This window comes from Puma concolor, chromosome A3 (assembly GCF_028749965.1).
Source record: "Puma concolor isolate L17-30 chromosome A3, mPumCon1.1.hap2, whole genome shotgun sequence".
Lineage (NCBI taxonomy): Eukaryota > Metazoa > Chordata > Mammalia > Carnivora > Felidae > Puma > Puma concolor.
This window is the reverse complement of record NC_141669.1, coordinates 50,549,734-50,562,894: the sequence shown is the minus strand read 5'-3', so window position 1 is coordinate 50,562,894 and position 13,161 is coordinate 50,549,734. Positions and strand designations below refer to the sequence as shown.

Below are 13,161 nucleotides of genomic sequence, written 5' to 3'. Positions count from 1 at the left end.
CAAAGGATTTTTTTTCTTCCCTTTTTTTCTTTCCTTTTTGGTAAGATTAAGAGGCCTTAACAGCAGTGTCCTAGAGGAGCAGCTTCATAGAGAAGAAATAAGAAAGTTTCTTGACACGAGAGAATTAGCTGGCACTCCATTCCGCCTCTGTAGCAGCTGGACAGAACTGTCCAAGGACGAGACCACTTTGGATAAAAGGACATTGCCTCTGAAACAAAGGAACTAGACGCATCACCAATGACTCTTCAAAAGTTTCAGTTGTCTGTTGCCTTTAATTAATCTCTAAATAGAGAACATATTCTTCTATAATTATAATATGCAAATGTCTATGAACAAAATAGATAATTTTTTTGGCAAATGCCTAGGAAAGAATGGTGTCAGCCAAGTTCATCCAAGGTTTTAAGCAGCAGCATCTACACAGTCAGGATGTGGTCAGTGTTTGGGAACGGAGGTAAATATCCGCAATCCATGCATCCCTTTGATTTCTTCTTTTAGTGCCTAAGTAAGTAGAAAAGCATCACTGTTTGTTTTGCATTTGACATTGAATACATTAAGTCTCTGTGAGAATAGTTGCGTATAGCTCTGTGTTTATAGGAGGCTTTGTCTAAACAGTTTTTACCTTTTTAAAAAAAGGTTTTTTTTAATTTTTTTGAATATCCAATGAGGCTCAAAAATCAAAAGTTATGGAAGGCATACAGTGAAGTTTCCCCCACACCTGTCCTCCACACACCCCCCCATTCCCACCTCCATCCCCAAATAGAGAACCCTTATTAATTTCTTGTGTGTCTTTGCAACGATTGAAAAATGCATGTTTAGGCTACTATGAATATATATCCACCCAGCTGCCTTTTAATAGCACAAATGGTAGCATTTCAAACACATTGTTCTATACTTCCCCTTCTCCACTAGCCACCAGAGATCTTAATTATGTACTGCTGGTAGACCTACCAATTTCCATTTAGGTGGCTAGGTGCCTCTGGCCCAGCCCGATAGGTCCGGGGCAACACGTGACCCGAACTGAACCAATCAGAATCTCTGCTGGGATTTTTCAGTGTGGAGCCAGTCTTTTGAGTGACTCTACTTGAACAACGTCAATTGGAGATGGCTGGGGGCCATGTTCTCCAACAAGAGAAAGCCTGGGGCACCTGGGTGGCTCAGTTGGCATCCGACTTCAGCTCAGGTCATGATCTTAGGGTCCATGAGTTTGATCCCCGCATTGGGCCATGGGCTGAGAGCTCGGACCCTGGAGGCTGCTTTGGATTCTGTGTCTCCCTCTTGCTCTCTGCCCCTCCCCTGCTCGCGCTCTGTCTCTCTCTCAAAAATAAATAAACATTAAAAAAAAAAAGCAAGCAAGCAAGCAAGCCTGTCTCCAATAGGAGAAAATGAGGCCAACACACAGAAGCCAAAAGCTCAGAGGAGAGAGAGTACAAGCAGATGAACTTGTTTAAGACCCTGAATTTAGATATGTCAGAAACCAGATAAATTAATTACATGGGCCAATTAATTCCCTTTGTTTGCTTTTGCTAGTTTACACGAAAAAAATTCTTAACATGTGCAGTCAGGTTTATAGTCAGAAGGATCCTTAGAGAGAATCTGGTCCCGTCCCTTTCTCTGATAAAAAAGAAATAGAATCTATCCCCTGTCAAAATTCAGCAAGCAAATAACAGAATTAGGACCTGAGCCCGATGTCCTGGCCACTCCTGGTTTCCCTGGGGCTCCTGGCCAGCCCTGATGCTGGAAGCTCATCTGTGCTGGGAGCCAATGAACTGCCCCACCACCTGCGTATTCACACACAACCCCCTCAGCTCTGCAGACAACAGAAATGTCCCCGGGGGAAAAAGCTTCCTGTGATCACTGGGGGAAGGGAACACAGACCCCTGGGTCACAAGCTCTCTGCTTTCTGTAGGCACAGAGTACCCCTTAAAGGCTGTCCCTGACCATATTTGGGCTGCAACCTGGGCCACAATTCTAAAAGCCTCCTTGGCTAGGCAAGGGCCCAGCCACATTTTCACATGGAAGGCCCTGACCCCTCATGTCCTGTGCACTTACCCCTCTGAATGCCTTCCACCAACTCTCTTGCAGGCTTCTAAGGACCTGTGACCTAGGTAGGTCACTGTATCTCCCAGCTACAGAGGGCCTTAGAGATCACCTGGGTCACATCACAGTTGAGGGAACTGAGTCCCTGGTAGGGAAGGGACCTGGCCAAAGCCCCACAGTTTGTAAAATGTAGTTTGGGTACACATTTCTCAGCACCTGCTATTGTGCTGGGCTCACAGATGAAAATGTTGTAGACAACAATGATGATAATGGTGATGGCCATTGATGTTTACCGAGGGCTTACTAGTAAGGTGTCAGACGGTATTCTCAGTGCTCTACGTGTGCTTTACCACTAATTTTCAAAACAGTCCTTTGAGGTAGGCACTACTACTCTCCCCAGTGACAGATTAAAAAACTGAGGCATAGGGAGGTTGAGTAAGTTGCTCAAGGTCACACAGCTAGAAAGCAGCAGAGCCCAGATTTGTAATGTGGGCAGACAGACTCCAGAACCTGCATCCTTGACCACTTGTAACAGTGGCTCCCGACCGGGGGATGCACTCAAATGAACAGTGCCCCTAGGAGTGCAGGCTCACCAGGCAGCCTGAGTAGTTTTGGGGACAAAACCCAAAGTCTAACCGGTTGGAGATGATTTGGGTCACTGACGTCCTCCCTGTCTTGTCTTGGCTCCAACCCCTGACATCATGTGAGACTAGAAGCACTTCTGGGGGAGCAAAGTAGTTGTTCCACCCCAGACTTCCCAGGCAGACCAGCAGCGCACCATATGGTCATGGATGCCCACATCCGAGGGAAAGGCTGGGCTCCGTGAGGAACCCAAAGATGGATCCCAAAGGGAACAGCCTACAAAGGGCTGACAGGGCCAAGGGACAGACGGCAGGGATGTAAGTATCCAGGACACAATGCAGAAAATATTGGAGTCAGAGGATGCAAGGGCATTCACTCCCTACCACGCAGGTAGGGGAGGCAGCATTTGAGCCGGGTGCAGGAGGGGAGGAAGGGAGCCCAGGCAGGAGGTCTGATCTTGGCAAAGGTCCAGATGCAAAGACAGAACGGTAGGCAGGGGCCAGGGGAGGGTTCATTCAGAGAAGGGTGGGGAAAGGCCTGGAATAGCAGTCTGGAACACCAGAACTTGATATACAAGGAGCCACCGAGGGATTCTTATGACCAGAGCTGTGCTGTACAGAAATTAAACCAGCTCACAATGTACAAGACCTTCCAGAATGATTCAAACACACCTGATGCAGGGGAGGGGGCAAGTTTACAGATACAGGCCCAGGGTCAAGGCTGGTATAGATTCCAAGTAAAAGAAGCATAGAGAATGAATAAACCGGGCCTGGGTCTGGTTAAATCTGATGTTCCAGACCCCTAACATTATGTCACTGGGTCTGGGGCAGCTAGAGCAATTCTCAGTCATGCCATGCCTCAATTTGCCCATCTGTAAAGCAGTCCAAAGAAGTGCTAAAAAAATCTTCAAATCTACAAAAACATCTATTTTTACAAAATACATTTAATATGTGTCAATAACAGTAAACACCTGTAGCATTATCCAAGGAAATATACAAGGAAACTATCAGGAGGCTTGTTTTCAATTCTGAGTAAAATTCCTATTTGCCCACAGTCTGATTCCAGGTAGTTCCAGATTATGTTTTGCTCAGGTCCTGAATGCTGTTTGCATGAGTGCTGTATTGTAGTATTTGTTCCTAGGACTAACAGTTAAATACCATCCCCACTCGTCAGGCCCTCTCAAGATGCTGGAGATCAACGGCAAAGGAGCCTTGTTGCTTGTACTGACCTGATTTACCATCTGGTGCTGCTGGACAGTTCTCTTCTCCTTAAATTCTTCTGACTCGATCTGGATTTCATACATAGCCCCACAGCCTCCTGAAATAAACATGACTCAAAAGTGTTTCAATTATTAACTTACGGTAGCCACAGTCCCATATGTCCTTAGAGTACCGTACAATCCAAAGAAGGTCTGAAATGTTATTGTTCAGCAGAAAGTTGCTAAGACTGTTAGGAAAACATCATGGCTTCTAACCTGACCACACCCTCCCCGCAGGCTGCCTCGATCCAAAACGTGCTGTTCCTTTTTCAAGGCAGTTGCACTGCCCAGGATGATTACTTGTGGGGTGCGAAAGATAAGGCACAAAGCATGAAAAACCTAGGAAATGTAGGTTTGCCTTGCATTTCTTTTTAACAGGCCAATAATCCCCAGGGAAGAGGATGGGAGAGACCGAAGTTCAGTGTTCAACCTTCCTAAGCACCAGCAAAAAAATATTTTTAAAAATGCAAAAAATACACTAAAGTTTGGCTTGAAAACTGTGTAATACTAACCAAAAGAAAAGAAAGGAGTGGAAGCATGAGAGAGACAGGGACTAATGGCAACATGCTGCCCGAGCAGGAAACAACATGGGCAGGAAGGAAAACGTCCCGTGCTGTTAACACCCGGCCGTTTTATGAGAAGTGCAATTTACTCAATGGGCTTTATGTGTACTAGGAGTCCAAGCTTTGGTTAACCTAGCTTCCCAGCCTTCCCCACTCTGTTCAGGGCTAGGCAGAGCCAGACTGAAGGTCAGGTTCCAGCTCTGCCTGACCTGGGCCTGGGGCAGGTATAGGACCGGTGACGTCAAGGCCTCGGCGATGCCCTGGGACACTGCAGAGAGCTCACCAACGGATCTTTGGATTGATTGATTTTTCTACACTTCTGAATAAAAACTATTTTCTAAACTTTCGCCCAATCCTTGCAGATGTTACGTTCTCAGAGAAGCCAGCGGCCTCACAGCAATGCTGGGCGGCAAAGACATGTCTGGGTGTGGGGAGACGCAGGTCCACGCCCACCTTACTACCTCCACTAGGCTGCTCCACAAGTGTCTGGAGAAAGGCCCCATCTTCCTTTTGTGCGCAAGTCGCCTCCCCAGCCTCCTCCTAATGCACAGCCAGCCTGAACTTCTCAGGTGCCAGTGGCATCTGAGAAAGGGCCTGGCTGGGGCTGGTAACTGGGCTCAGGACAGAGTCTACCCGTGTCCTGGTGCTGGTTCCAGCTCTGCCACCTCCTCCCTGCGAGGGGCTGGGCGGGGTCTTTGGCCTTTCCGGGCTCGGCTCCTCGTGGGGAAAGTGAGGAAGTTATTGTCAAAAGGATAAAATCCTTCTGGGGTCCTCTGCAGACCTGACATGCTAGGGTGTCAGAAGAATGCAGAGAAATTAAAGTCATGTCCTTCTCAAAGTCAAATTAAAGACTGTGGACCTGAGGGGTGCCTGGGTGGCTCAGTCGGTTGGGTATCTGACTCTCGATTTCGGCTCAGGTCACGATCTCACTGTTCATGAGTTCAAGCCCTGCATTGGGCTGTGCCCTGATGGTGCCAAGCCTGCTTGGGATTCTGCCTCTCTCTTTCTCTGTCCCTCCCCTGCTTGCTCTCTATCTCTCTCAAAATAAATAAAAATAAACTTTAAAAAAAAAAAAAAAAAAAGACTGTGGACCGGAGTCCCAGGGTGACGGAGAGGGACCACATCTGAGCCGGGCCAGGCTGGCAACCAGGAGTTCTCCCAGCTGGGCCTTATCCCCTCACACAGTTTCCCTCTGACGCTTCCACAGCCCCACCTCCACCCCTTCAGCTGGGAGAGCCAGAATTCCATCTCTCCAACAGCCACACATATTGAAAAGCCACTGATGACAAGTTCACTCTGCCAAGCCCCCTGCCCTCTACCCCTCCAGAGGGCAAAATCCTACCAAACCCTGTGGGAAAGATGAGAGAAAATCTTGCCTGAAATGTCGGTCACCTTGATAGCTGTAGCTCGAGGAAACTTTTCTTTGAGAATTTGGGTTACTTTGAGCTCCCCCTCAGTCTGCGAGGCAAACATCCGCTGGGCGCAGTGGAGAAGAGGAAGCTGCCACACAACAAAGAAGTCATGGCTGAGCAAGATGATGCCACCCCCAGTTCGGCCCAGGCCACTATGCAGGCCCCACCCACCATTGCCCTGCCAGCCAGGGCCCCGGGCCCCCGCCAGCATGGCCACGGGCTACATCAGAGGGGCTGCATGGTGTCAGATGTCCGCATAAGCTCCCCAGAACACAGAATAAACTTCAAGGGGAGTAAATGGAGGTGGGGAGTGGAATTGTAAATAACTCGCTTTGACTCCAGAGACCAAACTCAATAGATACTAAACTCTTCATGATACTGCTGTGAGAGAGACACTGTCATGATTTCAGTTTTAGAGGTGAGGAAACTGAGGCACTAAGGAAAGAGTGCCACGGTTGGATCTATTAGATCCAGAGCCTGGAGAGGCCAGGCAGCAGGCCTCAGATGTGCCTCACTATGCCAGCATGCCACTGACCATGCACTGGTGAGACCAAACGCCACCTATCCCATAGGCCCGGTCAACATTCCACACCCTCCTGTGGGATGTGGCCTTGCTCACTAAGCCAACCACACTTTGTGACACATACTAATTCTTACTGGAAAGAAGGAGCAGAATTCTATTAAGTGATCTGAAGGAAAAACATTTTTACATTATTTACTATTGGCAGCAACACTCTCCCTACCCCCCGGATGGCTACCATAGGGAGCCAGTGCATCTGATGCATCTGGTGGGAACATGTCTCAACCCTAAGGGGAGAAGGAGCAAAAAGCCAGGTCTGCACCCCTTTGGCTGGGTTGAGTACATGCTGAAAGGGAGACTGAAAATACAGCATGGCGGCCAAAGTAACCTGCACAAAACAGTGCCTTTTGAAGCTAGTCTGGAAAGGTGCCCAGATAAGAGGCATTACAAAGGGCCTGGGATTGGAGGGGGATGGCAGGTGGGATACGTGAGTGCTGTTCATCCAGTGCTGGTGCTGAAGGTGCCATCCCTTCACCTGTCAGTCCTGCCCACCCTCAGGCCTTTCCTGATGGCCCAGAGCAGGGTCCTGTGTTAGAGAATCTGGAAGCACCTTCCTTAAAATGACCTGTGCACTGGTTTTCATCAGCTCATTTCAAAGGCCAAGACTGAGTCTGTCCTGTTACTGCAGCCTTCCAAACCTGGGCCAGGGCAGGCTCTCAGGAGGACTTGGGTATGGATGGGAGGATGAATGAACAAATGGATTAGTGGAATGTGCACACCATTCAGGGCATGCCTACTCGCACCTGCAAAGAAGTCTCAATTCTAGCAGGCAGTTGAAATACAGGTCAGAAGAAAGATCTGGAGTGAGACTGAGTGGAGGGACAGAAACTTGGTGTTGCAGGCCAGGCTAAGGTTGGGGTGGAGGAAGGAACAGAGAGAAGGAGACTTTTCTGAGGACAGAGCCTTGGGGGGCAAAGGCAGAGGTGGCAGGCAGAACCAATAATCGCTAAGGGGTGTAGGTGGTTAGCATTGCTGATTTTTTGGGATAAGTCTTTCCTCCATTTTAGCTAATCTGTGGGCAGCGGCCTTTAAACGAGCAATCTGATGAAATCCCTAGAATTCTGACTGTCCACGCTGAAAGTCACCAGCTTTTTATACTTGGTGGAGGCGGGTTCAAAGGCAGCAGGAGAGAAGGAATAGGAGAGCAAAGTGGATGAAGTGAGGAAAGAATCAGAAACGAGAAAACTATAGAGCGCGTAGTGAGTGCCCTCTGCTGGGCTTCTACTCCGGACAAGTAGGATTTTGGAGAGGATTAAGGTCACAGAGGCTGGGAGGACTTGCCCAAAGTCCAGACACCTCACACTCTCCGGCACCCACTCCAGGACTCCCGGCTGTGGCATAGCTGTGACTGCTATGTCTCTGGCTCAGTACGTCAACACCGCTCTCTCGGTGCCCACCAGATTACCATTGTTTATGTGTCTGTTCCCCTCGCCCCCAACCTCCACCGGCTTTCAAGCTCCGCCAGCGTGCGCCAGGGTCTGACATTTCTCCGAAAGCCGGCCGCCCGGATCCACTGTGTGACCGAAACAACTAGGAATGAATGAGAGAAAGGAAGGGGGGAGGCCCCAGGGCCCAGCGCCGCGATCTCCCTGAGCCCGTCCTCGAGCTCCGGCCCCGGACAGCCCTGCGGCCCCTCCGCAGCTCCCACCCGTGAAGAGCAGCCCGGCCCCGCCCGCGCTCACCCCGCGGATCCCGCGGAGCAGAGACGCTGTCGCGGCCGGGCTCCACGCCGCCATGCCCGGCCGACACGGCCCGCCGCCGGAGGTCGCCGCGTCCCTTGAAAGGCGCGGAGCCCCGGACCGGGAGTCGCCGCCGCGGGCGACGCCGCCCCCTGCCGCCCGGAGGCCGCGAGCCGCCCCAGTCCGGCCCCGTGCGCGTCCCGGGGACACCTCCCCGGAACCAGCCGTTCGGCGCGCTCGCGCCCATCCCCGGCCGGGTCCGGCCCGTGCTGCTCCAGCCTCCCGGGCCCGTTCCACCACCGGCGGGCCCTTCTTGCCCAGCCTGGAGACGCCCGGTGTTCTCGACCCTCGGTTCTGAGCTGCCCTTACGCCTATGCCCCTCGCGCCCTAGGTGGGACACCTCCCTGTGTCCCCACCGCAACCTGGCTTCCAAACTGGGGAGTGTGGGTTTCTCCCTCCAGAACAGGGGGCCGTGGAGGGGCTTTAAGCAGGGGAGTCGTTTTTAGATTTGCATTTTAGAAAGATCGCTCTGGGTCCGCGAAGAGGAGGGGCTGTAGGGGGCGGACTTTGGAGGCGAGGACAGAAATTCTGAGGCTACCGCGATGATCCAGGTGAGATTTGAGGTCTCAACGGGAGCTGGGGCAGCAGAGATGAAGGTCACTTGGGAAGGGAAGGGAATGGAGTGACTGGATTAGGCAGCGGGGGTGAGGGAGGCGTCTGGCGTGGAGAGTGCAGTGGGTGGAGAAGGGCTAGGTTTGGGGTGAAGAGTGCCGACAAACACAGTTTTGAATTTGCCTGACTTCAAGGTGCCTGCAGGACACGGCCCTGCAGAGAAGTAGGCTGGAACCACAGACCGCGGGCTCCTGAGAATGTAGTGGAAGCTGTCTCCAGTGAGGCTGGGTAAAGTTACCCAGCAAACCTGCCCCACCTCTGGAGTAATTCAGACTGATGTCAAGGTCAAAATTCAACCAAGAGCTTTCTCTCTCTAGCAGTAATTGTTTGCAACATGTGGTCTGGTATACCCTGCAGGCTTTACTAGTTCTTTTTGCTATTGCCTTCTGGTCTATGCAATCAATCATGTTCAGCTTGGCACTTGGATGAGTTGGACGGACCTACAGTTGCTCTTTCAAATGATCACCTAGATAGGTACTTCAGTATTGAGTGTCTTCCATGCTTTGGGTCTCATAATTTCTCCTTTGGATTACTGTAATAACCTTTCTCACATTTTTTTGCTTGATTCCTTAAAAATCATGGTGGGTGGGATTAGGGATAATTTGCTAGTGTAATAAAAACTACCAAAACTATTTTTCCCAGCGGTGTGGTAGTGAACAAGCCTTTGCTCCTCAAACCTTGCGGTTCAAAGGAGGCCGAACTATCCCCAGCTCTGGGAGTAGCCATATGACCCAGATTTGGCCAATCAGACAGATTTGTTTGGGTTGGTCACATGACCTGAGCCAGACCAATGAGAGTTGGTGTACAGACTTGTCTGGAACTAAGAAATGGTCATTTACCACTGAGTTGCTAAACTGTTAAACAGCTGGCTGTCATCTTTGTAATCATGTGGGCAGTGCCCACTTTGGAAATGAAGTAGAGACAGTAGAGTCGGAGGGAGTCAAGCAGTGCCAAAAAGGAGCGCTGAAGTAATTTTAGTTGGCTTTGTCACTTGTAAGAGACCACGTTCAACTCACTGATTTCTATTTGAATTCCTCTTTCCTTTATTGAAAGTCAGTACTTTTGCTTATCTCCAACCTTCCTCTTCCTCATAATTTCACAATTGCTCACATTATATTTTGGACTGTCACTGCCCCAGTATCCTCCCCTTGGCATTTCCACCCTGCTGTCAGGGTCCTCTGAAGTGCAAACCTGTCCATTATTTGCTTATCTCAAATCCTTCAGACTCTCTATCGCCTACTGGCAAAAACCCAAGGTCTTTTGGATGACTTAACCACTACCTGAAATCCACCCTGCAGTAATACTGGGCCGCTCGTACCTTTCTGTACAAGCCATGCTACATGTAAGCTTGGTTATGCCGTTACCCATCTTGGAAGCCAGTTCAAGCCTTCTCCAGGGAGCCACCTCTGATTGCCACACAGTACACTTAAGGGCTCACAACTTGTGCATAACTTTTATTGCACATGTGGCCCTTGAGAACTATCAATTTATGTAGGTGTCTGTTTTTCCAAATGATCCCTGAGCTCCATGACAGGATCTTGCTTTAGTCCTGTCAACCTGTCACCCAGCATGGCATGGGACAAAAAGTCCACGTGCTGATTACTGAACAGAGCTGACAGTGGCTTAGCCATTCTAGCTCCACAGTATGAACTTGAACCATTTCAGGAAAGGATTTGCAGAACCTCACAAATCTTGGGCTTCCAAATTAGTTCCAATTTAACATTTCAAGTATAACTTTTTATGATAGAAGCAAATAAAAGGCCAGTTTTACTCTTACTATAAAGTTTAACAGCTTTAGTCACAGGAAATGGGTGTATCCTTTCTGTCTTGCTTTTTTGCCCTGAACTTGAGATTCTCTAATCTTTACTTATATTGGTCCATGGTTACTCCCTGCTTTCATACTTCTAGTTACATCTGAGCTAACTGTAAAAAACTCCTTCAGGAGGATCTCTCTGAATACATCTTTTTTACCTCATAGAGATGGTTTTAAATTGCAGTCACTTTGTTTTATAGAGCCTCCTAGCACTCATGAGCAAATAGAATTTTTACAGATGCACCCCAGAGAAACAGACTGGTCTCATTATGAACTAGCGATTTGAAGTCAGAGCATTTGTGCCACCATATGAAAAACAGTGAAAAATTCTTAGCATACCTCTCAGTTACAACTCCCTTCCCGGGTGGCTGTAAGGATTAAATAAGATAACCTGCTGAAGGAGTCCCCTAAATAGGTAGGTTCCCCTAAAAAGTGGTACTCAAAATGCTCATCAGCCACGAGATAAAGAGCTTGGCCATAATTCTGAATCAATATTGTACTTCCTTCACGTAGCAAATACGCTACAAAAAATGTCAGTTGAGCTAAACAGTGTACCCAGACCCTTACATTCTAGTGAAAACTCCCTTATCTTTTCACAGAGCAGGAACAGAAAGTTCAGAGCAGGAGCCAGTCCACGCTTTCGGAACATCCAGCATCAATTTTACCATGAGCCCTAAACCTCCCAGTAAAATCCAGAAACTTCCCTAGCCTCTCTTGCAGCCAGGACAGATATATGTGACCGAAGATCTGCCAATCTGAGGCTTTTTTTTGTCGCCCATGTACATTTTTTATTAGGAAGACACACGAAAGGAAGATGGTTTTAGGTAAGATCCTTTATTTTGGTCAGGGCTGTTGAATCTAGCTTTTGGGACATGCTGAGGCAGAGACTGACATCTAGTGGTCAGAAATAATGGTGTAGGCTATAGTGTCCATTCCAAGCCCTTTAGCAATGAGGCCCAAGGCATGATATAGACATTGTTCTTGGCTGTGTAGCTTTGAAGCCCAACTCTGGCCCTCTCAAAGATTATTTGGGTTATTCTACTACTCATTTATAAAGTTTAAAACAGCTTTCCAACTTAGCCATTAGACACTCTTCCATTTTTGTGAGCAATTTTAATCCTACTGAAATGTAACTATCAAAAAAAAAAAAAAAAATCCAAAACTGATTGATAGCTTCTCCATATCTCATACAAAATAGGAGTGTTAACCCATATTATTTAGCCACATTAACTCCCAAATTTTAACTCTAATCAAAAAATCAAAACAACTATAGCAGTGCTGTTTTGAATTAAAATTAGGCACCTGTAATTCGGACCTCTAAAAAGAACTCTAACAGTTCTCCTACAATAACAAAAACTGACTGTCTGGAGTGGGCAGTGTCTTACAGATATGCTGAGCACTCAGTTCAAGTTCAGAAAATCAGCACTCCATTGCCTCCTCTTCCCTTTTCTCAATCTCACAACCAGGAATATGCAAAAGAGGTCCCAAGCTTGGGCTAGTTCAGGAGAAAGGAGACTACTAATTTTTTGTCTGGGATAGGTTTCAGCCACTGTAATCGTAGGCTTAGTTTGTTTCTTGGGGTGGGGCCCTGGTGTTACAGAATATTTATTTAGGGACTTCCTTTTCCTCTAAGAGTTAAGGCAACAATTTAGCTACTGAACGATAAGCAGAAGACAATCTTCCATAGAAGCAAAAATCTCAAGTTTCACATTTAAGTAGAAATGTGTGTTAAGACATACTTTAATCAGTCATTTCTTTCTTTTAATATATTTTATTCTGATGAAGTTACAAAAGTAGATACAAAATACTTTCTTTAAAAGTACAATTAACTGACTTAGAAAAATAGATAAAGCCCCTAAAGGTTTAAAAATACAACATAAATTTTCATGTAAAGAACATCCAAAAATATTTTAGATGGTAACCAAGACTAACTTATGCAAACTATTTTTGAAGTAGACCAAACATAGAACGTTCTATAAAAAACCTATATAGCATGCTGGTAATCCATTTGGATTTACAGAACACTTGTTTGGAATAGAATCTGAGAATGAGAGAAAACCCAAGTGAATTTCAATGCAGTTGCTTCAATAAAGTCACTGCTATCACATATAATATCATCCCCAAAAGCCTTTTATAGTCTGAAATACCAAAATCTAATGCAAACACACAAGGAAGACTGAGGGACAACTACTTTCCCTCTCTCACAGGATTCTACGATAGTAAAAACCAAATCCACTTACTGAACTGATTCCAGGAAGAAACAATGTCCCTCTTGAAGGTGCTCAGTGTTTGGGGTCTCAGCCAGCATTTCTCAGGCCAGAGTCGTGCCGCCAGGAGACAGCCTCCTGTAGCCAGGCGCTAACACCAGCACCCGGGCTGCTGCCGCTCAGAAACAAATTTCTAAGACTTGTACTCTTCAGGGCTGATTTGTTTATGCTGATGAGGTAATGATGTTATGTTTAGAAGCTCCACTTCTAGTATAACCCCACCACTCAGAGAAAGTCAACGGTATAATCAGAAAACCTCAACAATGTTTGCAAAAGTTAAAAAGCACCAGCAGACTGC

General features: G+C 47.6%; 1 protein-coding gene across 1 annotated transcript; it reads right to left on the bottom strand.

The window, feature by feature from the left end:
• Nucleotides 1-252: 252 nt before the first annotated feature.
• Nucleotides 253-8,271, bottom strand: BOLA3 (bolA family member 3). Its single transcript, XM_025932053.2, has 4 exons — nt 8,115-8,271; nt 5,817-5,940; nt 3,848-3,936; nt 253-498 (listed from the first exon to the last, which is right to left on the bottom strand). The coding sequence occupies exons 1-4, from the start codon at nt 8,166-8,168 to the stop codon at nt 433-435; spliced, it is 333 nt and encodes a 110-aa protein (XP_025787838.1). The 5' UTR covers nt 8,169-8,271; the 3' UTR covers nt 253-432.
• Nucleotides 8,272-13,161: the final 4,890 nt, after the last annotated feature.